Source organism: Emydura macquarii, unplaced genomic scaffold (genome assembly GCF_026122565.2).
Source record: "Emydura macquarii macquarii isolate MOO-44397 ecotype Brisbane River unplaced genomic scaffold, CSIRO-AGI_Emac_v2 contig_3220, whole genome shotgun sequence".
NCBI lineage: Eukaryota > Metazoa > Chordata > Testudines > Chelidae > Emydura > Emydura macquarii.
In genome coordinates this window covers 8,886,605-8,911,852 of record NW_027133357.1, presented here as the reverse complement: position 1 = coordinate 8,911,852, position 25,248 = coordinate 8,886,605, and the positions used below count along the sequence as shown (strand labels likewise).

General features: G+C 53.9%; 1 protein-coding gene across 9 annotated transcripts in view; it reads left to right on the top strand.

The window, feature by feature from the left end:
- PLEKHA6 (pleckstrin homology domain containing A6) overlaps positions 1–25,248 on the top strand; it is a 134,756-nt gene that overhangs the window by 65,788 nt on the left and 43,720 nt on the right. For 8 of the 9 annotated variants that reach the window (XM_067531850.1, XM_067531853.1, XM_067531851.1 and 5 more), the window contains 4 exons: positions 22,594–22,674; positions 23,105–23,219; positions 24,165–24,269; positions 24,811–24,883. In XM_067531850.1, the coding sequence (XP_067387951.1) occupies positions 22,594–22,674; positions 23,105–23,219; positions 24,165–24,269; positions 24,811–24,883 (374 nt within the window). Of the gene's footprint in view, positions 1–15,623; positions 15,974–22,593; positions 22,675–23,104; positions 23,220–24,164; positions 24,270–24,810; positions 24,884–25,248 lie in introns of those variants that run through there. The other variant, XM_067531854.1, reaches the window with a different exon arrangement.

Sequence of the window (25,248 nt, the reverse complement as noted above, 5' to 3'; positions counted from 1 at the left end):
CATGAAGGTGGGCAGCTTGGAGCTCTTGTTTCACACTTCAGGCAGGCAGCCATGGGGGGGCGAAGCACAGCTGGGAGGTTTTCTCCACGACCCTATGGCCAGAAATGTGAAAGCACTTTGAAACGAAAGCTTCACATTCTGTCCAGGCCAGCAGGGTCACGCTGGCCAAGGGCTGGTGCAGCATCCCGGCTGGGCAGAGCTCCACCCTAGGCCTCGCAGGTGGTTCCCAAAGGCAGCCGACGCATAGCAGGTGCTGCTCCTTTAAGACTCAGCCATGCAGCTCTGTGCAGTGGCCTGGAGAGGTTGACTTGCTAGAGAAGCCAAGAGAGGAGGTAAGATAAGGCGGATCTGGGCCCAGCCTGATGCTCTTCTTTGTTCTGGCTGGGCTCCTGGCTAGGTGAGCAGGAAGCGGAGGCCATGGCTGCCTGGAGTCCGAGGAAAGGGTTGAAGGCAGGGCAGGACGGGGGAGGGCTCGGGCCACCGGCCTGGCAGGATTGCTGAAGAAAAGGTGGGGAGGGGCTGCCGAGCCCCACTGGGTGCATGTCGGGTGCTGAGCTCTTTGGAGAATCTGGGTGCTGTGCACATGGAAATCTGGCCCTGGGGGCGCTATGTAAAGAGTCCATGAAACAGGAAGGCTGCAGCTGAGCCCTCTGGACAGGAGAGGACATGCGAGGAGTGGAAGTTGGCAAGCCCCAGCCATAGCTAGCGGAGACCACCTTGGCACCCTCCCTCGCCTCCCGTGGGAAGATATCTGCTCTTGCTCCTGTCCATTACTTCAGCCAATCCCCAGGGTGCCTGGATCTCTCCCAGCTGGTCCCGGAAGAAAAACATTTCACCCGATGGGCTGAAAGGCTGGTGCACAACTGTCCTGACTCCCCCCAGTCCCAGGAGGAGGCCCACGGCCGGGGAGGACCTGGAGATTAGCTTGGCCACGTGGAAGGTGGGTGCATTACTCAGGTAAGCGGCATGAGGCTTCCAGTAAGCGCAGTGTTATGGTGGGGTTGGGACGGCGCCAGCAGCGCAGGCCTGCTATAGCAAACGCCAGGCTTGCTGGCCTTTCAAGAGACCCGGAACATGGTGATCACGTATGAGCCGTGGGAGCCTCCCAGGGCAGCCCGGCCGGTGTCCGGCAGCAAAGGGGTTAAGGATCTCAGGCAGGTAGGTGGCTGTTTAATGATTAATACTAATGACTGGGCTCTGGGGCTTTTCAAGGAAAACATTTTCCGGCAGCATGAAAACCACCAGGGCTTGGCGCAGGGTATCCAGAGAGGGCGCGGCGGTGGCACGGCGGGGCAGGGAGGTGTGCGTGCAAGGGAGTCAATGCACAGCACAACGGTGTGGGACATACAGGAGCAAACCTGAGCACCCGCCGACCCCCACCCCCAGCATCTTCCTTCCCTTGACACCCCATTGTCTGCAGAGGGGGTGGGGAAGGGGTCACGTCCCTGCCACGAATTCTGCAGGAAGTGATCTGTGCAGGGAGCGGCCGCTGGAGAACGTGGGCTGGGTGGGTGTGGCTCTGTCTGGCTGATTTGAAAGAGGAAATCCAGAAGCTGTAAAAACAGCCCGGCAGGGCAGAGGGGCAATAACCGGAGCTGTAAATCTAGAGCCGGAGAGCTGCCTCCGGCAAGGTGCTGCTGGAAACGATGGAAACTGACTGGCCCTGGTTACTCTAGTGTTTACACTGGGCACGTGTGAGCCCATCAAGCATGCACCGAGTTCTTGCCTCTGACAGGCAAGTCGGAGTCTGGGAGCAACCACTTGAAAGCGTCCCCAAGGCTCCCCGCACAATTTCTTTCAACCTCTGCTTAAAGCGCGACCTCTGCTCCACAAGCGATTTGTCGGTTGGCCCCGTGGGTGAGCACGTAAGACAGGCTTTTCTGTGCAGTGGAAGGCGCTGACGGTGAAGACTAGGGAAGCGCCAAGCAGCCAGGAACGCCAGGTTCTCCTCTACCAGGCAGGCAGCATGCCCCGACGCCAGCTGGGGGAGCTGTCCTGATGGGTGCAACGTCTAGCTACCAGTGTGCAAACACACAAGCTCTGGGGTTGTCCCTGTCTCCCTTGGGCCCTTGGTGAGTCGTCCCCAAAGCAGGGATCTAGCGGTCTATCCGTCCAGCGTGGACTCTGTCTGTCCACAATATGCCTCTCCTCACTGTGGCTGTTTCCCATTGAAATCCTGGAGGTCTCAGCTGCTTAGCTGGTCGTCCGTCCCTGCAATGCATATGGTGGAATCTGGGCAGGCACCTGTCCCCCGTGAGGGGAAGGACAAAGGGTTTGGCAAGGCCTGTGTTGCTGCGTGACTCCAGCCTGCTCTTCCAGTGAGTTCCCTTTGCTGCACCAGGGCTGGGAACTTGCATTCGGCAACTGAAAATGGAGAGGGACGTTTTTTATGCTGAAGCGGTTTCAGTTCTACCCGTGAGAAGCAAAACAACCTGGTTAACCACTGAGCCGTGCAGACCACCTAGGAGGCTTAGAACCTAGCCCAGGAGGCTGGGGCTGGGAAGGGGAGCCAAGCGTCCCAAGGCAGCTCCTGCTTTGGCAGATGCATCCCACAAGGACGCATTCCCAAACTCCAGTCAGGCTCGGGAGATCGCTGCGGTGGCGGCGATGGTGCCTATCCAGTGCCGCCGGCCCCGAGCTTCCGCCGTGGCTGACTGGTTGCAGAGGGGGCACTGTGTCATGCCCGGGTGCCGTGAGGACGGCCACGTGCGCTGTCAGGCTGCATGGCTGACAGTCCTGATGCTGACGGATCTGTGGCTTGGCGCCAGGGTGCCACTGAGCTGGCACGTGGTTCTGTGACACAGTCCGGGTCTGAGTTGGTACCACGACACCGCCGCGGTGTCGCCTACTGCTGCTGCAACCGCAGCGCGTCTCCCCCTTGTCGTTGGCTGCTGTTTCCCAGCGAGACTGAACAGCTGGATGTGTGGGGAGGGTGAGGGTCGAGTCATTTTCCGACTCCTGTCTGGGGAGGTGGGCAGCTGCATCCTGCCAGCCACTGATCCCTGCTGGGCTGTGCGTGGTGTAGTGAGAGGCGCTGCAACTCTGCGACACGCTCACTGTGCGGCACGCGCTGCACGGCCGGGCTCACTCTGCGGCACGCGCTGCACGGCCGGGCTCACTGTGCGGCACGCGCTGCACGGCCAACTGGCAGGAGCAGGCCACGCAGCCACCGCCAGCCAACCCTCCGGCAGTAGAGGGTCGTCCGCAGTGACCCAACTTGGCCCCTAGAGAGTTAGGTTGTTTTGCCACCTGAACCTGGCACTTGCAGTCTGCTCCCGTCAGGGCTGGGCTGGGTTGCAGGGCTCTGCCGAGAGCCACTCTGGGCTCTGCCCAGCTGCACCCACCTATGCATTTCTGGCCACCTCCTCGGCGAGGCCTCAGGCTAAGTGCCCCCGTGGGGCCTTTCCCCGGATCCAGCCGGGTGCGGATCTGATTCTCTCTCTCCTTCCTTCGTCTTGCTTCTGGAGCTACCCAAGGAGCTCCAGGCTGTGGTGAAATTAGGACTGCCAGGGAGGTAAAAATATCAGCCCCCAGTGCCACCTCCTGACTTGCTGTCTGTGCAGAGCTGGGAAGTGGCAGAGGGCCAGTTCTTCCTGCGGTCACGTGCTGTTTGTTTGCCAGGAATGCTGTGTTCTCTGGAAAGTCCCCGTGCTCCCAACCTAATGCAGAGGAAGCCTGGCACCTCTGCCTCTGGGGACAGGAGAGATTCCCCCAGGTGTCCGTCAACACCTGGGCCAGGTTCCCTTCCTCAGGGCCACGAGCACCGGTCTGTGAGCCACATGGGCCCTTTGCGAGCCAAACCAGCAGCGGCAACAGCAGCTCCCTCTTGGCTTTATTTTCTCTTCCCCATTCCACGAGAGCTCATGTAAAGCCATGGGAGGTCTGGCGTTACCTGTGGACGCTATCGATTCACAGCCCGGCCCCCTCTGGATGGGCTTTCCTCGCATCCCTTGGATTATGGAGCCAAGTGATGTGGACGTGATGCGGCTCTCTTCCGAAACAAACCAGTGCCCCGGTTTGGTGGCTAGAGGGGCTGTGGTATTGGAGGCATCGTTCCGATCCATGACCCTGCCTCATGGGTGTTAAATTGCCCCTGGCTGCATTCACAGGTGTAGGCAATGCCCTGACCAAATCCCAGCTTTGTTAATTACCTTCTACCCCCCTAAATTCCCCATGCAGTTTCATTTGGACATGGTATCCTTCACTTCCTGTCCTAAACTGTTATGTGCCATTACTTTTGCACTCTGCCCCAGAGGTGGCTGCTTTTCAGTAGCCAGGGTAGTCATGCCTATCTCTCTGGTAAACTGCTCAGCTGGGTCGGCGCCGTACAATGCTGTAGTGCTGTCATTCCAGCTGGGGACGGAGATTTCTGATGCAAGTCGGGTGCTGTTGGATTCTCAAGTGAAAGAGCCGGGGCCGCTGAACTGTTGAGCGATTGTGCTAGACTCCGCTCAGGTGGAGAGAGGCCCCAGGAACCTGCGTGTTCATGGGCTTGCTTTCATTCGAGCCCTGCGCTGCGTGGGAACGTGCAGTCCTGTGTAAGAATACCCAGCTCAGGGTGGGGACTGTGCTCTGCAGGCTGTCTGTTCCATGCGCCCAGGGGAGAGGGCACTGGGCTGGGACACGGGACATGAATTCTATTCCTGGGCTGGCTTCTGAGCTGTCGGGTGACTGGGGGCAAGTCACGCCCCCTCCCCATGCCTCAGTTTCCCCATCTGTAAAATGGGGATGACGATACTGCCCTCCTTTGTAAAGTGCTTTGCGATCTACTGATAAGGGTGGCATTTCGAGACCTGTGGCTCCTCATTATTATTGTATAATGTTTATATTGGACGAGGGCCTGGAGGCCACTGAAGATTGGGCCCCATCGTGCAGAGGAGGATGGAAAGAAGCTTGACCGGCTGGCTGGGTGAGCTTCAGGGCTTTCCTCCATTTCCTCACACCTTGGCCGCCTGCCGCACCTTTGCTCCCACTCCCGCTTTTTTCTTTGCTTCATTCTCTCTCTGTACGATCCCAGCCAGCCTTGCTTATGGGTGACTTTTAAGCACCTGGGACAGGAATGGTGATAGGGGCATAGGAAACCCGGAAGAGAGCTCAGACCAGATCTGCGGCAGATATAAATCAGTGCGGCTCCCTTGAGGTCAGCACTAAGCCCATTTATACCAGCTGGCCTGTAGATTTTTGCCCTTTGAGAACAGGATCCAATCTGATGCCTCTGACTCAGCAGGAACACAACACCCTTCTCCCGCCCCCTTTGACAACCACCCCGCCGGGTGGCAGCCCGCAGGTGGGGAAAGGCAAGTCGAGCGGTTATGTGCTTCCTGTCAGCCTGTCTCCCAGACACGGGCCTCTGTGTGGGGTCTGGAGTGTTCTCCTCCGATAAGCGGCTGTCACTTGCCAGGGCTGGATGCTGAGGGGCAAGAACAAGCCAGGCAGGGAGCAATAAATGCCTGTCAGGGGAGAAACCCAACAGCAAGAGGGGGGGTGGGGGGGGGGAACCAGCAGTCTGTTTGTTATTATTTGGGGAAAATAATAAATCCTTCCAAAGCTGCGCTGCTGGCCGGCTCCCTCCCTGCCATGCTCGGATGGATTCCTTCGGCTGCTCAGCCCCAGACAAAGCCTCCCCTTTGTGCTCGCGTCTGGTTTATCGGGGCACAGACACACCGTGGAAGAGAGAATGTTTCCTTTCTTTTTTCCCCCCCTCTCTCTATCTGCCGTCGACCCGCTGAGTCCCTTTGTCTGATGGGCTGGAGGCGGCTGGGTTGGTAGCAGGCCGCGGGAGGGCGTTGGGGTCTGGTGATCGGCGGTGTTGGGAGTTTAGAACAGTGGCAGGGGGAACGCGGATGGGTGTTTAGGGGCCTGATTCTCAGAGGTGGCCTGCAGCTCTCATGGAACGGAATGGGAGCTTTGGGTGCTCAGCTCCAGGCAGAAGGATGTAGTGGTTAGAGCTCAGGATTGGGACTCAGCAGACCTGCCTCTAGCCCTGGCTCTGCCATGTGCTGGCTGGGTGACCTTGAGCCAGGCCCATCCTTGCTCTCTGCCTCGTTTTCTCCATCTGTAAAACCCGGGGAGAGACTCTGGCCTCTCTTCCTGCCGTGCAGGAGTCCATGTTTGTGTCAAGTCCCAGGAGATCTTCAACAGCCATGTTGGGGGTTTCATCTGCTGTAGCTGCAGTCTAGAGCTCACTTAACATAATGCACGGCCTCTCCTGGCAGGTCTCCCATCCAAAGACTGAACTAACCTGACATTAATTAGCCGGTGCAAGCTGGCGTGGCACTAGCCTACGGCGCCGTGGCTCCAAAGCAGGCAAAGAACTAGTAGCTGTTCAGAGGCAGCTAGTAGGTAAATCAGCGAGCGCGAGCTGTGGCGCGAGCACTGGACTTAGAGCCCAGGGCTCCTTACTCTGTTCACACTGACTGGCTGTGTGAGTTTGGGCAACTTGTGTCGCCGCTTTGTGCCTCAGTTTCCCCAACTGGGGGGCGGGTAAAAATATTTATCTCCTTGTGTGAAGCATTTTGATACGCGTGGATGATTCTTTATTGTTTGTATTGTGGCAGTACCTAGGGGCTCCAGTCCCAGACCCCAAAGCCCACTGTGCTAGGTGCTGTACAAACACAGCACATGGATGCATCGTGTTACATCACTGCTAAGCAGTGCCGTGGCGTAGAGGCTTTTCAACCAGGGCTGGGCGAGCGTGGTCAGAATTCAGCCTGTTGCTCCCAAGTCTTGGTGAGGTTGGTTTGTTTGTTTGTTTGTTTGTTTGTTTGTTTGTTTGTTTTAACAAAATCAAGACCATCCAAGTGTCTGGGGCGGCCTTAGCTACGTTGGGTAGCAGGTGCCAACATATTGACTGGGTGAAGGCCAGGTGTTGAGAATGGACAGCAAGTTAGTTCCCCTGCTACCTAGTTCGATTGTTGCCCTCCCCTTTGGTCCCAAATGCATTGCAGCAAATTGCTTCCTAGGCGAAAAGTGTTTCCAAAGGCTCTAGCAAGACCTTAATCGGGGGAGAGTGATATGGATTTGGGGGAGGGGGAGAGGTGAAGAAAGGGATAGGAAAACAAAGGAGGAAGCCAAAGCACAAGATTGGTTTGGACTGCAGCCATGCGAGCCCCCTAGGTTTAGAGCAGCCTGGCTGCTTGCCCCAGAGCCGTGTCTAAGAACATATGCAAAATCTCTCGACAAACAGTTTTATTTTTCACATTTGAAAAGGTTACGGCAAATTGTTGGCCAAAAGTTAACTTTCCTCCAAAGACACCCGGAATAATCCTCTGCCCCTGCTAACTTCTGTGGCTTCTGCTGTTGCAAACAGGATCTGAGTGCTCGTAGAAGTGACTATGCCTGCCATGGAAATGCAGCTACCTCTGGGGTGGGGGCGAGGTAGCCATTCTGCATGACTGAGCAACTGGGTTTTGGACCGGGTGGGGGGGGGCGAGGAAGAGAGGGGAGGAGTAGCTTCCATCTGAAACAGCAGGGGTGCGGTTGGAGGAGGCAGAATGGAGGCGTCAGAGTTTAAATTTGGTTGGGATGCTGGAGGAGACAGGGTTGTGTTTTCACGTAAACCTAGAGCAGGGGCTGGTGGGATTTCACTGGAGCACCGGGCTCCTTTCCAGCGGAAGCAGCTCTGCTCTATTGGAGGTGGAAACAAGGTCTGTACTCTGGGCTCTGACGGGTGAGACAACTGGGGAAGGGGAGAATGTCGGGTTTCCCACTGCCCTTTCCAGTCTGGTCTGAGTTTGGCGCTGGGCAGACTCTTGGCACACAAACGGCTCGGTGCAGAGGAGAGGCTTTTTTTTCCCTCCCTTTCAGGAAGGCCCCACCAGTGTGACCATTACCTCAGGCCTGCAGGAATCCCAGACGCTCCAGCCATGGCGGGGGCTCCGGGATGGTTTCCATTAGCCGGTGTATATCACACACTGGGGGGGTGTCAATCAGGGCCCTTCACCACATCAATCCCAGCCAGCAGTGGAGCGTGTGGTGGCTGCACTTCACCCGTGGTGCAATACGCTGGCGCATTCTCTCCTGGCGTGTGGGCCCTTATCGTACCTGGAGTCTAGGCAGCCTCTCGGGCTGACAGGAAATGCAGGAGGAATCATCTCCCTGCGTTGATCAGGAATGCGTCCTTCACACATCATCTTCCCCTGCTAGTGCCAGTGCATGTCCAGTGCCGCCTCCTCGTATGCTCGGTGCTCCACTGCTGTCCCTAGAATCCCGGCTTTCTCCCTCCCAGAGGCTGGCAAGCAAAGAGCAGAGGCCGTGCCAATGCCACGGGCTGGTCTGCTGTTTCTCCGAACAGCTTGGGTGAGTCTTGCCCTGGGCCAGTGCCTGCATGTCGAAGGTGCTGCCTCCCCTCCCGTGGACGGCAACACGTCTGGTGCCTGCTCTGTGGTTTGACCCAGCCAAATTCAAGAATCCGATTATGTAAGGAAGGGGGAAACCACCTGCTGCAGCCCTGCAGGCACGGGTCTGCTGGACCTGAGTCACTGTGGTTTTTTTTTTTTTTTCGGCAGCAGCAGTAGCTCACACAGGTGGCCCGCTCTCCTGCCAACCCCTTTGCAAAGGAAACTATCCCAAGCTGGGGGGCTAATATCTGACTGGGGTTTCCTGGGGTGGGGGAGAGGATCATTCCACCCCCTCTTCCAGGACATCTCTGCCTCCTTTGTAATGACATCCTATCATTGCAGTTGCATGTCCTGTTATGGACGGGGCTCGGACGTGGTCTCAATCGCACGGAGGTTGATATGTAAAGTCGGCAGAGTTAATTCTATATCTGAATTCCCCTCCATGGTTTCAGCAGCATGGGGGGATCCTCTTCATTTCCTGTCCCCAGCCGGTTGCTGGGTGTCTAGCTTGAGGGTGCGTTGGCCTGATTTTCAGAGGTGCCGAGTGCCCACAGCATACAGAACCAGTGGCCACTGTTGGAATATGTTGGCCACCACAAAGAGACCCACTTAAAAGCCAGATCCTGCAGTGGCCTTGCATCCAGAGCCCTGTGTGGTTTGAGAGCTTGGCATGGGCACCAGGGTTAGGATCTCTCTGGCGAAAGGTGTTGGAAGGTCATCATTAGCGTCGTCATTGGAAAATCAGCAGAGTTAGCGTCACCTGGCTGTCTCCGTCCCTGGAAGCCTGATTTTGTGTTGGAGGCTTGTATATCCACAGGTAGGTGCCAGTAGGCTTGTTACTGTTTTTCTGATATGGTAGTCTCTAGGATCCCCGGTCTGTTGTGTCTGGCCCCATTGCGCTAGGTGCTGTACAAACAAGTGACCAAGAAGACAAGCTTTGACCCAGCATTGGCACCACCTGTGCCAGTGGTCACTGGCTTACTTGTGAATTCCTACAACCTGTCCAAAGTGAGAACATGGGGCGGTGACCCCAAAGGGTTAGATTTCCAGCCGGGCCCACACTGAGGTTGTTAGCAGTGGTTTGGCGTGCACCCCACCATGTCCTGGGATGCAGGTGTCTCCCAAGTCACTGCAGGGCTGCGTGTGTTCTCCCGCTTTGGTTTACAGAGATCCCTCCGTCGTAAAGATGAGCCATGTGGCTGGTGTCGGTGTCCGGTGCTTCCAGTGTAATTAAAGAGGAGCCTGAGTCACTGTGCAAACAGCCACGCACAGCTGCCAGTTCGGCAGAGACAGGTGAGGCCGGGGTGTGCTGGGAGTCTCGTGGCTGTGATTCAGAGAGGAAGGCAGGTGCGCAGGTGACTCTGCACCCCGGCCTCCCTGGATGCTAGTCCAGCCAATTGCTGAGCCCTGGGGCATGGCGCTGTCTGGCGCCGGGCCATGGCTTTCTCAACACAGCCACGTGGAGGTGAGTGGGACGCAGCAGAGAGCCTGCCAAGAACTGCCAGCTCGCCCTGCCCTTAAGCTCTGCTTGTGGTGCAAACAAGGGGGCGGGGAGGGAAAACAAAAAACATAAGGGAAAAAAAAAGTTTGCAGGGACTCTGGGGAGGCCCCGTGCCAAAGAAATCAAACCACTCCCCAGGTGGCGGGTAGAGAGAGGATGGGGGCGGTGTAATGTTGATGCATTGACGGCGGAGCCAATGAATATTGCATGGAGGGAAGATAAGCTGTACTGCCAGCAGGTACCCTGCTGCATCTCTAGGGATCCGTGGCGGGATGCTGCCCAGCTGGTTGTGTCTGCTACCCTGGGGCTGACCCGTGCGCAGGGCAGTCCTTGCCCACAACCTGGAGACTGATTCCGATTGACGCTCGCTGCGTGTGCTACCCTCACCGTGACTAACGTGCAGTGCAGTCCTTCCCCACTGCTGGGATGGCTGCCGGTTGTGCATGCTGCCCTGTTGGCTCTGACTTGCGTGCAGGATGATCCTCAGCCACTGCCTGAAAACTTAGGTCTGTTCCGCCTGCCTGTATTCAAATGTCCTCAGCCCTTGGATGGATTCGCTCCTTCCCTGGGTTGAGACTAGAAATGGTGCCTACACCCCACAAGGCCAGGAAGTTGGAGGTGGTGCAGAACGGTGGCATGATTCTCCCCCCATTTGTTGGTTGCCCGTGGGACTGGTAACTAATATTGTCAAGCAGATCTTGAATAGATGGCTGAATAACACGGTGACTGGCACCTTTGTTAATGCTGACAAGGAGCGTAAGGCACGGTATCCGAGTGAACAACAGTGCCACCCCGACACAACACAGGCCAGTTCAATTAGATACAGGTGGGAAAAACTTGAACGGAGAATCACGTGTAACCCTTTGCTTGGTTTAACTCTGGATATGACCAAGGTTTGGCTCACAGGTGCTTTAAATCCATCAGTGGTCCATTGATCGTTAAAGGATCCTGGAGCTGCGCTAGGCTCTTTCATGTATCATGAGACTAATGCCCTGTGCAATGCCAGCTAAGACATCACATGAAGATACAAGTGGGTGATGAGTTTGATGGTAGAGCTGGTCAAAATGTATCCGTGGAAACATAATTTCTGTGGAAAAATAGCTTTGTAGAAAACCATTTTTTTTTCCTTTTCAATTAAATGTTTGGGGTTTTTTGATGGAAAAACACATTTAATATTCTTCAGTTAAAAATAGTCAGTTTTCAAAAACTGGGGGGGGGGGGGGGGAAACATGGGAAATTTGGATGAAAATGAAAAACTTTCAAAATTTCCCGGCACTTCTTCAGCAGCTGTAGTAGGAGGCCTGGGCAGGGATATCCTCTGCTGCTGACCTGACTTTTTAGGGCATTTGTACACGAAAGTTAGAGGCTATACAGTATGGAACTGCATTGAGCGGATCCCGTGTGTGTGCATTTACACGCATGCATGCGCACACGCCTCCCTACGTGTTGGTTTTCATGACTGTGAAATGGACTGGATTGTATATGGAGAGCAGAGCTTAGACCCAAGCCGAGAAGTTCAGGCTTGGATCCAGATCTGAAATTTCCCAAGGTTTGGGAGGATTTAAATTGAGGCTTCTGGTTCCATTTCTAGAGACCCACCACGTGTTCCCACGAAACCGCTGGGAGCATGTCCCCTATTGTTCAGTCCTTCACAAACAGGAGATGGAGTGGGCGGACTGGGCACTGAAAGAGGGTGACCATTTGCTCGGGGGATTCCTGATCGACACAGGTTACCCAGGTGTTAGCACCGACTTGGGGTTTGAGTATTTGCATGGATGTTTGTTTCTAAATTCCAGTTCCACTGCAGAAACGGTTGCTTTTATGCTGAGTTTTCTTCAGCTTAAGCCTGTCTTAACTCCAGTCACGGAGCAGCCATGGGCATAGGCCGACTCTGTTTGTAGAGGTTAGGTTAGCCTGCCCAGAGAGGATATTTCTAACCAAGTGTGCACAGAGGTGATATTTATGTAGGAAGTAATATATCAGTGAAGGGTTGTCACTGATTTACAACTAAGGAGATGATGTTATTTGGAAGTCGCCATAGTGTTTACCTGGGTCAGCTCACTGGAGGTGGAGATGAGTTGAAAAGAAACTGGGAAAGCTGAGACCTAATTCATCTCCCTTTCTCTCATTGGGCGGTTGTGTAAATGCGGCAGAGAGAAGGTAGATGTCTCCCTGGGCAGAGCCGAGCCGTACAGGCAGTGTTCCTGAGTGCGGGGGCAGTGTGTTTTGAAAGTACCTGGGTAAAGCAATCTCCTCTGCCCTCCGTGGCTTGCACCAGGCGTTCTCAGCTGTGGGCGGGATCGTGATAAGGATGTCATGGTTAATAATCACAATGGCTGGCACTCTGAGGAGCCTGAGCTTCCAGGCAGCCACTGTGTACTCAGATCTGTCAAAGGATCGCTGAATACACACTGCTGCTGCCCACGGAAACTGACTAGGAAAGTGACCCTTCTGGTTTTACTGCCCAGGCTGGGTGATGCCTAGGAGGTAACTGCGCTCTTGCCACCAGTTGGGTGAGACCTGGGCGGATTTCACAATCTAAGGAGGGTGGGCCTGGGTCTGGGCCGGTAGGTGGATGGGGGACTTGGAGGGGACATGGCATTGGTGACTGAGTAGTGGGTCATGCTTCACCCTGACCTAATATAGAGTCCACAGTGCTTTGCTGTCAGAGGATGGAGTGGCTCAACCTTAAAAATGAGGCCTTTAATAACCAAAGTCCTGTCAGCTCCTCTGCCTAAGCAGAGCTGTTTTAGTGATGATGACAAGGGGTTTGTCCTGGTGCCCTTGGTCCATGTTTCCCCTGGTTGGTTTCTTGCTCCCATGCCACCCCTTCCTCCCCCCAGAAGTGGCTGCATTTCAGAGGTACTGATACGCTTTGCAGAGCGGGGAATGCCTCTCCAAAGAAAGGTGTTGGGTACCACACGTGTAAAGTGGTCCCAGTCTAATCAGAGCAGGATGGTCTTGTGGGCTGGGGCTCAGGGGAGCTGGGTCCAATTCGTGTGACCTTGGGCAAGTCACTTAATTTCTCTGGGCCTCACTTCCCCCTCCCCTGTCTGTAAAATTAGGGTGGTAATCTTTCCTTTCTGCCATCCTTTTGTCTTCTCTATTTTGATTGTAAGCTGTTGGGGGGTGGGGAGGGCTCTTTCACTATAAGTATATACACAACGGAGCCTCAATCTTCTTTGGGGTCTCTTGGTGCCCCTGTAATACTAATAATTATAACTGGAGAAAATACTAGAGACATTTCCGGGCCTATGGAACTGGCCCATTATGAGGACATTCCAGAGGCCAGCAGCATTGATTAGGAAGCAGAGAGTCGCTCTTTGGAGGGGGGAAACAGCTCCTTGTCCCAGGTAGCAAGGAGAATGGGGGATGTACATGTAACGTGTGGGGAGTTTTCTAAGGACTCAGCTCTGTCCCTTACCGGCTCGGGTTGATGGTGCTGGAGCATGAAATGGCAGCTCAGAGCCTGGCCTCTGATTTCTGCTCCCTTGGCAGCTGCATGTGATTTAGCGAGTGGGAGAAGAGCTAAGGACAGGCTGCCCCTCTCCTCGGAAAGCCCTGCATGAAACCAAGGAGGATGCAGAGGCAATCATTTCTACGGTGACCCCCGGGGGGGTTTCCTCCATTGCTGGCCCGGCTGCAGACACTGGCAGTTAACCTCACGCCTGTGTCCACGTTGCTGTGGAGACAAGGAGCTATCCCTCTGCCCCTTGCTGTGCCCGCAGAAACCCCTTCTTCATTGGCAGCCTGGGTTATGCCCCAAATTGTGGCAATCAGGGCAGCACCCTGATCTCACCCAGCGTTTCTTCCACCAGGGAAATTAGCCACTACTTTCTATCCCCCACCTTCTCCAATCCCCTTCCCAATGAACTGAGATGAGTAACTTAACCAGAATGTTCCTTGAATATCCAAACTTCTCCCACGGCTGCCATTACCCAGAGGGGTGAGGTCTAGCAGTCCGAGGACGGGCTGGGAAACCAGGAGTTTCCAAATTCTAATCCAGGCTCTGCCCCGACTCAACGCGTGGCCTTGGTCAAATCCTTCATTTATTCCTTCTTCCCTGGGGATAACAACACAGCCCTCCTCTAAGCCCTAGGTAGCATCTCCCCTGCTGGGACTGCTCTTGGCAGGGCCCAGGGGAGCAGAGATCTCCAAAGTCCAACTTGTCCGGTAACTACTGTGAGGAGAGGGGAACGCACCTCCCGCGAGTCCAGCTGGACAGTGCAAAGAGGGATAAGCATTCATCCTCCATCTCCCTCGCCTGTGCTCCCAGTGGCCTGGGCCATGCAGCAGGCCTGACTTGGTGACATAATGATCCCTTCCGGCCTTGCAGTCTGCGTCCCCCTGCCTGAGCTGGGAGCTTCGAATTGCCACATGGACCGTCGCCTGACCCGACAGGCTGCTGGCTTGGATTTAAGGGCTTCCGGGAAGCGATGGCCTTTCGGAACTACCCGGTGGAATGATGCGATGGCAGCAAAAGTGCTCGTTCGTCAGCTACTTGTGACATCCTTTGCACAAGTAGCGCCCCCTCCCCGGAGCGCCGCGGCTGTAGTGCCAAGCTGCTCCCAGCCCAGGGCTGGCTGTGCTGCTCCGGTCCTGACAAGGGGGAGTGAATACTATGTGATATAAGCCAGCTGGTATCCCAAGCTCTGCTTCCTTGTTTGGAGCTTTCTTTTAAAGGTCACCGATTCGTTTTCTCCCACCCCTTCCCCCATCTTCTAGCACTAACTATCTGGCTGGATGGAAATGCGGTTTGCAAAGTGCCTGCCCACGGGGGAGAGTGCATTGCAGTGTCTGACCCTGCACCCTGCCGCCGGTGCTTTACCCTTTAAATCTGGGGTTGCAAAGGGCTTTGTGAACCCTAACAAATCCCCCTCTGTGAGCAAGGGAAGCATTATGGCTCTCGGTGCCACAGTCAGGAGAAGCCAGGTCCTCTGCCTCCCTGCCCGCCCTTGTGCTAGCTCTTACTCAAGCCGGTGGTCTGTCCCACAGCTGGTCAGGAGTGGAACCCAGGCGTCCTGACTCCCAGACTCTTTCTGCAGCCACGGCTCTAGAAAACGCCCTCACTGAGCTGACTGGCCGTAGACCTCCGCTGTCCTGACTCCCAGGCCTTTTCTCCTACCACTAGTCCACGCTCCCTTCCTAAAATGATCCCACTGCGCCTTAGCCGACGAAGAAGCGATATTGGCCGACCTGGGGAGGAATATAAGGCCACATTAGAACTGTCAAGATGAGCGACTGTTTAAAAACAGAAAAAGAGCAGCAGGGGGTGGGACCAGTTTAATAAATCCCCTGCCATGACCCAAGTTAGCAGTAATCCCCTGCTCAGTGTGTCTGCAATTTACTCAGCTGATAGAGGTCAGTTGGTCTGTCTGTCTAATTACTCCTGTCCCTGTAACATGCTCCGTCCCTTGGAGAGCCACAGATTTCTCCAGTGTGGGATAAGAATGATTCCCCAGGAGGGGCCAGGGTAGCCAAGCCACTCTTCCTCCAGAAAACCCGGCGCCCTCTGCTCTTCACCTTCAGCCTTGCAAAGAGCCGCTCCCTCGTTCCCAAGTGGGTAGGGTCAGGCTGCAGCATAAATCCTCTCCGGCTGCACCTGACGTGCGTGTGTGGCAGTGTCTCTACCCTTCGCCTTTCTCTCCTTGGGGAACTGTGAGGGGGGCTCGCTTTTCTTTTTCTCACTCCCTGCTCGGCATGCCTGCTGGCTGCTCCTGCACGCCAGGCTGGGAGCCTCATTCACTTTGAATGATGAGCCTGGACTGGGCTAGAATAGCCCCCGATGCCTAGAGAGAATGAATGCCTCTCTCCTCCGGCGTGCCCAGGAATCAAGGGGTGTGGGGGAGAGAGAAGGAACAGGAGGCAAATGCGACCAGCACTGAACTCAAGGGAGTCCGACAAGTTGGAGATGAGGATGGAAGGCTTATTAGCTCACCCACTCCATCTCCCCGCCGGTGCGGGATCGCCCCCCATGGTACACTGCCTAGTGCTATAGAAGAGCCACTGGAGTTGCAGGAAGACTTACCTGTCTCCCACCTTGCCCAAGGGATGGTCGTAGATGGGGATCACTGCTGAGCTCAGGAAGGGAACCTGTCACCATGCTAAAGTTCCGGGCAGACCGTCGGGTCAGGTAGGACTCACCTGGTGGATGACAGCAGGGCTGGCAGGGGGGAAAGGTAGCAGACCAGGAAGGCAGGCGTGTGTGTGTGTGTGTGTTGTAAAGTGGATGAGGGAACTTCAGCTTGGTCAGTGACTGCTGCATTGCAGTGCTTCGGTAGGAGATGCTTAACTCCGGAGTTTATGGAGCCGGGTCAGGCAAAGCAGCTGCTAGGAGAGGAATTATTTAAGGAGGTTCCGAGGAAGTTACTTTTCTCTGGAAGGGTCCTGGGAAGCTGGAGGGGTGGAAGGAAGCAATTGGATGAATGCCAGCAGCAGATGCTGCACAGAACTACCAAGGATGAAAGCTGGGGGTGGGGGGCTCGGGCGGAACCGTGCCTGAGGATAAAGAGAAGCCTGCTGCTGGCTGGAAGAATGAATGAAACCCTTTGACCAAAGGCTGCAGGCAGGCTAAGAACCCTATGAGTGGTACCTGTCCACGGCTGCTAATTCCGACCACACCGGGAACATTAGGTTTGCTAAGGGGTCCCTGGGTTATCCCATGCCCTGGGAGCAGAAACACTTGTTCTAGCAAAAGGTCCGTCATTGCTTCCATTTAAAACAACATTCCCTGCAAGGTGGAGTGGGGCAGATGGGAGGTTATCCCCTACCTATGTAATGGCATTGCTGTCCTTCCAAAATCACTGGCCCTTATGTGATTATTTTTAAAACCAGGAACAACCCAGGGCAACCAAAACACACCTTCTTTCCCTGTCCCCCACCCCCCCATCATTTATAGTTAGAAATGTAGCAATAAGGAAGCAGGGTTATTTAAAGGGTTCCATTTCTTTGTTAAAGTCAGCTTCCTTATTTATAAACATCATAATACAGCTAGCCCCGTTTGGGGAATAAGATTTTTCCCCTCTTTCATCTGGGGCACAGGCTAACGAAAACCCTGTAAGCTAACAGAGTGGGGGAGAAAACAACCGAAAGAGAATTAGTATTGGCCAAGGATAAAGCTGTTTGGACAGTAAAGGACATATCCAGGAAGAGCTCCCTTTAGTAGGATTCTTGCCAGCAAACATTCAATATCCTCTAACCCTGGCCTTATCCCAGGCCTTCAGATGAAACTTCTGAGTGAGTGGGTGGATGGAGGGATGGACGGTCACGGCAGCTCTTTTTCTTGTTCCACCTTTCATCATTCTGCCGACTCTGTGGAGAGCCTGCCTGTTTGCATGTTGATGTCATCTGTGGGCAGGGAGTACACGGCAGCCTGGTGCACAGCGGAGCTGCCCGGCAGCGCGCCGACGCTGTGATGATGAGGGCCACATTGTGTGCAGATAGCTAGCTGTATGCAGGTAGTCGGTGTCTTGCCAGGATGCTGGAGGGAGGGGGGAGTGGTTAGACTGCAGCCCTGGAATAACGTGGCAATCCTCCATAGAACAGGATCAAGCCAGTCTGGTAGTGAAACTTGTACTCACGCCTAAACCTTGATTTCGAACTCACTGCAGTGAGGGGAGATCCAGGGCTGTAGCATAGACTGCACCTGACGCCTGCTGGTCGCTGGTGTTTTCTAAGCTGGCAGCCAAGGGCCTGATTCAAAACACAGTGAAGTCCAAGGGAAAACTCCCCGTGGCTTTAGTGAGCTGTGGATCTCGGGCCCTGCCTGAATGTGAAGAGGCAGGATGAAAAACAACCTTCTACTGGACTGGGGAGGTGCTTGCAGGCTGAGTCATCCTCCTCATGCAGCAGCTGTTCACACCTGGGTGGAGAACACAATGTGCCGCTCAGTGGCATCGTGGTGTTTGTCCACATGCAGGAGTTGCACTGGATTGAATGAAAGTGTGATGTTAAACTGGTGCAGTCTTGTGTGTGGATACTCCACATTGGTTTAAATCTGGTTTATGTTGCTTTAGCTAATGTAAGGTACAAACTAAATCACTATAAACCAGGTTTAAAGCAATTTGAGTGGCTATACATAAAGTTAACCTGGTTGAACTAAACCGCTTTAGCTAACTAGGTACAACTTTGTATAGGCCAGGCTCTGCATTCACTGTATACCGGCTACAAAGGTATGAGGCAGAGAGGACTCAGATGCTGGATGGCTCCACCCATACTAGGAAATTAGGGACCTATAACTCTTGGCCAGTGAAAACTGTACTGGGCGTTTAGGGTTAGATGAGACAGTGGTAAAAACTCCTTATGTTCCATTATGTTCCGGTGGTTAGGGCACCAGCCGAGGACCTCGCCTCTGCTTTGCCATAGAATCCGGGAGTGAGTTTGGATAAGTCACTTAGTCGCTCTGTGCCTCAGTTTCCCATCTGGAGAATGGAGATGATAGCCCTGCCCTACCTCCCCAGGGTATAGTGAGGATACATACATTAAAGATTGAGAGATGCTCAGATGGTATGGTAATGGGCAGGGGAGGGCATAAAATTATTTGTGTCCTATGGGAGAGCCTAGGATCCCTGGTCATGGACCAGGCCCCCATTGTGCTAGGTGCTGTACATATCCAGAGCAAAGAGACGTCTCTGACCCAAAGAGCTTGGAGCTGCACCACTGGTGACTGATGTTCCTAGTGTGGGCAAGGCACGACTGCTGCTTGCGTTTTGATAACAGGGCAGTTAGCCAGTGAAAAGCGTTGTTGGCAGTGCTAGTGGTTTGGGGAGCTTTGCCGAAATCCCCAGAAACCACCGGGTTTTACACTCCTTAATTTGTTGACTTTGAGTTTTGCTCACGTAACCTCAGTTGGCTGCGGCAGCCTTTTCACTGTGTAAAAACTTGAATTTACATGAAAGGATGGATTTGTGACCCACTGAAAGCGATTTCTAAACATGCCCACAATCAGATCATTCATCTGGTCGGCAGGAAATGAGGAGCAAAGCTTTGTAAACAGAAACAGGGCCATGCCGGCATGCTGCATCTGCTGGGCAAGTTCTGATTACAAACTTGGCAAGTCAGCCCCAGCCAGAACCCCTGATCCTGAATGTCATAACTTTTTAGGGATGTTAGGAACTGAACACAATTCTGATCTGTGCACCATTTTTATACTGATATAATTGTCTGTTGGCGGCAGGGGTGTTTGCTGAAATAGCGAAACCAGTTCAACCCATAATGGGGACACAGTTATACTAGTAAAAAGGTGCCTTATACCAGTATCATTTATTCCCCTTCCCTAGAGTGACAGGATAGCAAGTGTGAAAAATTGGGACTGGGGTGGAGGGCAATAGATGCCTATTTAAGACAAAACCCGAATATTGCAACTGTCCCTATAAAATTGGGACCCCTGGTCACCCTACCCTTCCCGTACAGGAATAAGCTCTAAGCTTTTAAACCAGTATAACTGTGTTTGTCCTAGGAAGGTGTTATCGTTTTAACTATACCAGTATAGTTAAACCACAAAAGATGTACCAGTTTAATTCAGGGCTCAATCCAATCACCATTAAAGTCAGTGAAAGACTTCCACTGAAAGACACTCTAAGGAGAGTTGATCAGGCCATTGGTTTCCTTGAGGCAAAAGATTCTACTCAGATGCATGGCAGAATCAAGCTCTTAGTGATGCAATTCCTTCTCTGATTAGACTCAGACTTCTCCACGTGCAGTCTGATCTCATTAATTTGCACCTAATAGGGCTGCAGGGCCATTACCGTTGTGAATGACTCTTTTTCTAAACAATGGGGTAAATGGGGGGGAAAGAACAGCAGGCCAGATGGAGTCAGACCAGAGTTGAGTTTTTCCCACTTAAAAACAGCACGTCGGAGAACATTACCGTGCTAATTTAGCTGGATAGCAGTAGTTTAGTTTTATGTTAATATCTCATCATGTCACAGTCAGTGTTCTGTGATATGTCCTGTAAAGATAATGAGGTCTCGGCAATCAGAGACCGTACCGTGACTCTCCATTCTGCAAGCTCTGCTGGGCAGTGCAGATGAAATTCTTTTAGCAGATTATGCAGCGTGTGCATTAGCGAAGGGAGGACGAGGGAGGTTCGGCGGCAGTTTGTCATTCACTAAGTGTTGCGAATCCATCCGTTTTTCAAAGTGGCTCTTTGGATGAACTCAGGTGGCTGCTTGAGCTGCTTTGGAGTCCTCCGCTGGACTCGACACTTGATCTGGGGCTGGCTACCACCACTTGGCTCCTCCATGAAAGAGCGGCTCTGTTATTAACATCTGTGAGTGGCGTGTAGAAGGGGGACAAAGCCAGCAGCCACAACCCTCTCCTTTAGATCCAGCTTCCAGAGACTCCCCCGTGGAATTGTGAAGGTTCGCTTATCTGGGAAGCGGCAGGGAAGATTGCGGCTATCCTTTGGGATGGGGAAATCTGATTGATTTCTGCATGTGTGAGTGAACGGAGAGTGTTCTCTCCTGGTCTGCCACAGACTGAAGGAGAGGCAGAGAGCCTTGTCTCTTAGTGAAGCTCTATTCCCGAAGCCAGAGATAATGGGCCAAATTCTGTTCTGACCCCATAGAAATCAAAGGGGTTGGGAGCAAGATATGGACCTGTGCATCCAGTAGCCAATGGTCCTCACAGACTGGGTTTGGCAACAATTTGTTGGGAGCCGCTGTAGTCTAGTGCTTAAAGCAGAGGACAAGGAGCCAGGACTCCTGGATTTTGTTCCCAATGGCCACGGACTGACTCTGGATTTAGTGCAGATGCCGATAGCGTCACTTGAATGCAGTAACGCCGTACCCCACCTGTGCTCTGAGCCATTTCAGTGGAACCACTCACGGTCCTGTTCTGTGTGCAGGCATCTGGATCTGGCTCTTGCAGCCTGCTTTTGGCACGTACCGCACACACACGAGTCCAGAAGTCAGTAGGAGCTGCGGCAGCTCAGTACCTCTGACAATCAGCCCCTTTAACTTCTCCGTGCCTCAGTTTCTTGATCTATGAACTAAGCTGACAAATACCAGCCTGTCTCTGTAAGGTGCTTTGGGATCCAGGTATGAAAAGTGCGGGGTGATGGCTGCTGACTGCCAGTTGGATAAGGAGGATGTGGAGCAGGTAAAGGTGCAAGGTAAAGCCATGCCTTTACAGGGGCTCTTTGTCTGACTGATGATATGAAATCCATATCAGCGTGGCTTTGGCCGTGTAGCTCATGCTTCGTTTACTAGCACCTGCAAAGCTCTGCCCGTGCCGCATTATGTACGTCTGCGCCTTGTACTAATGGCCGCAAGTGCGCTTGCTGTTTCTTTGGCTGTTAGAACGTGTGGCTGCGTCACACAGCAAATTGAACAGGGAGGAAACCCCCTGAAGACTGAGATTTTATAGGCTGTTATGACAGGTGGATGCTGTTGGGGGAGCATTCGTTAGTCTGGTCTGTTGACACCTGTGACAGCTTCCGTTCCAATACCTGCTGCTCCTCCAAATGGATGCTCCATAGGAAACAGCCTGTGGAATTCAAGCACGTCCTAGGGGGCAGTGCTGGGGCGACTGCTAGTCTGTGTTCCTGTGTCATGTCTGTACCTAGAGCTAATGGCAAGTGGGGCCTCAGCGCTTCCACCCATCAGGACTGGACGTGTACCGGGGGAAGCGGGAGCACAGTGGATGCTGACATGAGGAGAGTCTCTTTTGTGGCATCATTGCTGAGTGGGAAGAAGCGACTGAGAGCATCGTGCACGGTTGAACTCCACCTTCCCGCACCATATGTCGGCCAGGCCTACCTGCAGCTGCTCGGCGGGCTCTGCCTTGTGTGTTTATCTCCACACTGGGCTCTGACCTTGGCTCTCTCCAGCTCCCGAGTTGCTCTAGGGTTTGCCCAGTCTCCTGCATGCAATCCCACTGTGCCTTACAGTAGTAGTTGCCTCGTAGTGGCATACACCTAGGGCCCAGTTGAAATTACAGCCACAAAGCCCAAGAATTTGGGGCTGAAATAGGAGCATAATTGGGACCCGCCTCCCAGCTTGGGTTCCATCCAATTTGTGGAGAAGATTCTTCTGTCCCTAATATATAGTCGGGCGGCTCTTTACCCAGAAGTGAGGGCAGCTATGACTGAATCAGATAATCCTCCCCCAGCCTGACACACACAACCCACCAGTATTTCAAATTCATGCATCTCCTAGACTTGAATTAATTTTAAAAGTTCCCAAAACAGACTGAGTTTCCCTCCACCTCAAACTATCCATGGTTCACTCAACCTTAGTCATGAGAACAGCTGGACAAGAAGAGACCGGCCTATCTAGGCCAGTATCCCATCTCCAGCAGTACACAGTGCTGGATGTTTCAGGGGTAAGTTTACAAGGTAAACCCTGCAAAATGCATCTGTTGGCACAATGCTAAACCATACGGTGTGGCAGAAGAAGGGAATCCTTCCTGACCCTCTCTGGTGATAAACATATGCCCTGAAGCATGTGGTTTGATTAAACCTGATCATTTTTACTTAAGTAGAGTCACTGTAGATGTTGTTTCCACCCTTAGAGTGAGTTGAAATTCATTCATGAGCAGTGGGAGAAAGAAGCTGAAGGCTGGGCACAGTCTAGCGTTCAATTATTTGCCTCCGTAATATCCTGCAGCAGCAACTTCCATCACTTTTAACTGGTACAGTCTGCAAAATAAGGGCTATGGTGCTTAACAGCCCCTCGGCCAGCACATGGAGCGTGTCACTCAGTTCACTCCAAAGCAGCTTAATTCCACCGAACTCTCCTCTCTGTTTTCCAGCCACAATGAAAGACGGACCACGTTTCTGCACCCAGTGACTGGACACATCCCAGAAGAAAACGCAAGATTTGACTTACAGAAGTAGGTTTGCTTCAGCATGCTGCTATTTCTGGTGCAGGGTGTATGTGTACGTAGGTAGCGATCAAAGTGAAGGAACCGGAGGGGAAAAGAAGTAATCATATCAAGGAAATTCTGACCACAGTAACATGGCAGGGGATCCACAGACCAGGCATGGTAGGGAACAGTATGGCTTTGCTGTGAGATGAGTCAGCCTTGCTTTGCTATGTATGGGTGAATACTTTCGTGTGTTTACCCAGTGTGGGTCATCCATGGAAGTCAGGGGGAAAACCTTCTGCTGATTTCAGTGAGCTTTGGCTCCGGCCCTGTGTCTATGGGCAAACACCAAAAGTGTAGTGCTGTGTTGTATGTATGGGGCAGGATTCCTCAGCTGACCTGGCAGAGATCTCCAATAAGCTTCTTTCTCTACCTTCCTTCCCTCTCTTGACTGCAGCTGTACCTTGGACATGTCAAGCAAAGGGGGCGGGAAGCGACCGGCGACCGTCAACAGCGAATCATCCAACCACCCCATGGTGTCAGAAGTGCCTCCGGAACGACCAAATGGCCGGGTATGTTGAGTGGAGCACTGTGGACCAGTGCCAGAGCACTGGCCTGGAACCCAGGAGACCTGGAATCTATGCCCAACTGGGTGGAACCCTCATAGCTGTCCCTTACACCTAGAGTTCTTAATGCCTCTGGAATTCTGAGAGGGCCCTTCTTCTTCCCGAATGGCCTGAGGGTAACCAGGCATACCTGCCCTGGTGAATGCCTGCTGGTAAGCAGATGTATTTGTCCTGCTGGAGTTGCTGTGGGCAGCTAGAAGCACCCAGCCTGCACAAAAGGCATTCAGGGAAGGAGGTTGGTGTTGTGGTTAAGGCCCTGGACTGGGCACTTGGGAAATCTGGGTTAATTTCCCAGCTCTGCCACAGACCACCTGCTCTCAACCAAGTGGCTTCCCCACTCTGTACCTCAGTTCCCCCTCTGTAAAATGGGGACAATGATACTGACCCATCTTTGTGAGACTCTTTCGGATCTGTGAATGGAAAAAATGTGGTGTATGAGCGAACTGATTGTTACGCCTCTTCTACACCAAGGGGAAGGAGCTGGGTGGGATCAGAGCGTCAGCAAAGCGAAGGCAGCGATTAGGATCCAACCTTAATTTGCCAGAGCTGGTTGCAAGGAGGAAGCCAGGGCGAGCCTGGGGAAAGTATATGAATGGCTGAGATTTCCCCAGGGGTGATGGGATAGGAGCGCTGGCGGTAAGATGCAGCGCTCCTTCGCACGCCAGATGGCTGTGTTGCATGGCGTCCCTTAGCCGCGTGCTCAGTTAGCTGCATGGCTGGGTCTGACTGTTTCCCACGGGTTTGTGTGGAGAGCAAATGCCCCAGCTGCTGCTGCCGCCACCCCCGGGAGAAACCGTTCCATAGCCTGTTAAAGTTGGTGCATTGTGAGCGTCTGCTCTCTCTCTCTCTCTCTCTCTCTCTCTCTCTCTCTCTCTCTCTCCTTCTCTGAAGGCCTCGCGTCCTTCCCGGAAGGGGATCGCCTTCGGAAAGCGCTCCAACTCGATGAAGAGGAATCCCAACGCTGCGGTGACCAAAAGCGGCTGGCTCTTCAAGCAGGTAACGTCCCTCTCGGGTCGCTGCAGGGAGGGTCCCCCTGGCTGAGCCATGCATCTCGCAGCGCCGCCTCCCTCTGGCAGCCGACCCCTGGGCATCAGCAGAGGGGGGTCCCAAGGGACGGTGTGGTGGCCCTGGGCCCCAGGGGGACTGCATGGGTGCCCACTCCATGCAACCCGGCACCTGCCCATAGACTCCTCCTCCGCTCCCGACAGGGGGCTGTGCTATGCAACCCATTCTCCAGCTGTCCCAGCCTCTCTCCAGGGCATCCCCCAGGTCTGGCTGTGGCAGCATGGAGCGCTGCTGCTGGGTGCCCGCCCCTCTCCCCAGTAAATCTCCCCTGTGACGGCTCCTGCAAGCCAGCTGGCGCCATGTAGCTGGGCTCAGCCTTGGCCCCCTCCTCAGTGGAGCACACCCTGGGCTCCCCCTGTGATGTGCGAGACGCTGCTGCTTCTCCCACTTGCTTGCCCCCACTTTCCCCTCATTCAGCGTTACGAGCAGCGATGGGTCGGGGGCCGCCTCTCACATCTGCCTCCTTTTGCAGGGCAGCTCTGGTGTGAAGCAATGGAATAAGCGCTGGTTCGTGCTGGTGGATCGCTGCCTCTTCTATTACAAAGGTGTGTGGCGGGGTCAAGGACCAAAGAGCCAACCAGTGGGCCCAGTCCTGATGGGGCAGGGCTCCAGCAGCTCCCAGAGCACCAGCTGGTCATGAAATGGTCTACACTTCTGCTCTGTTTCCACCGTCCTCTCTCTGTCTCCGTGTATTTGCAGCTCTGCCTCCCAGTCTGTCTTTCTGCCTCAGCCACTTATTTCCAGTCCCCACGTGAGGCAAGACGGTCTCGCCCGGGGCTCAGGGTGGGCAGTGGGGGTGAAATCTCAGAGTCAGCTGCCGGTGAGGAAACCCAGTGTGTTCTTTGATGCAGAGCAGTTTTGCTGAGGGGGAGGGCAGGGATGCAGCCAGTGAAATCCTGGCTAAAATTTT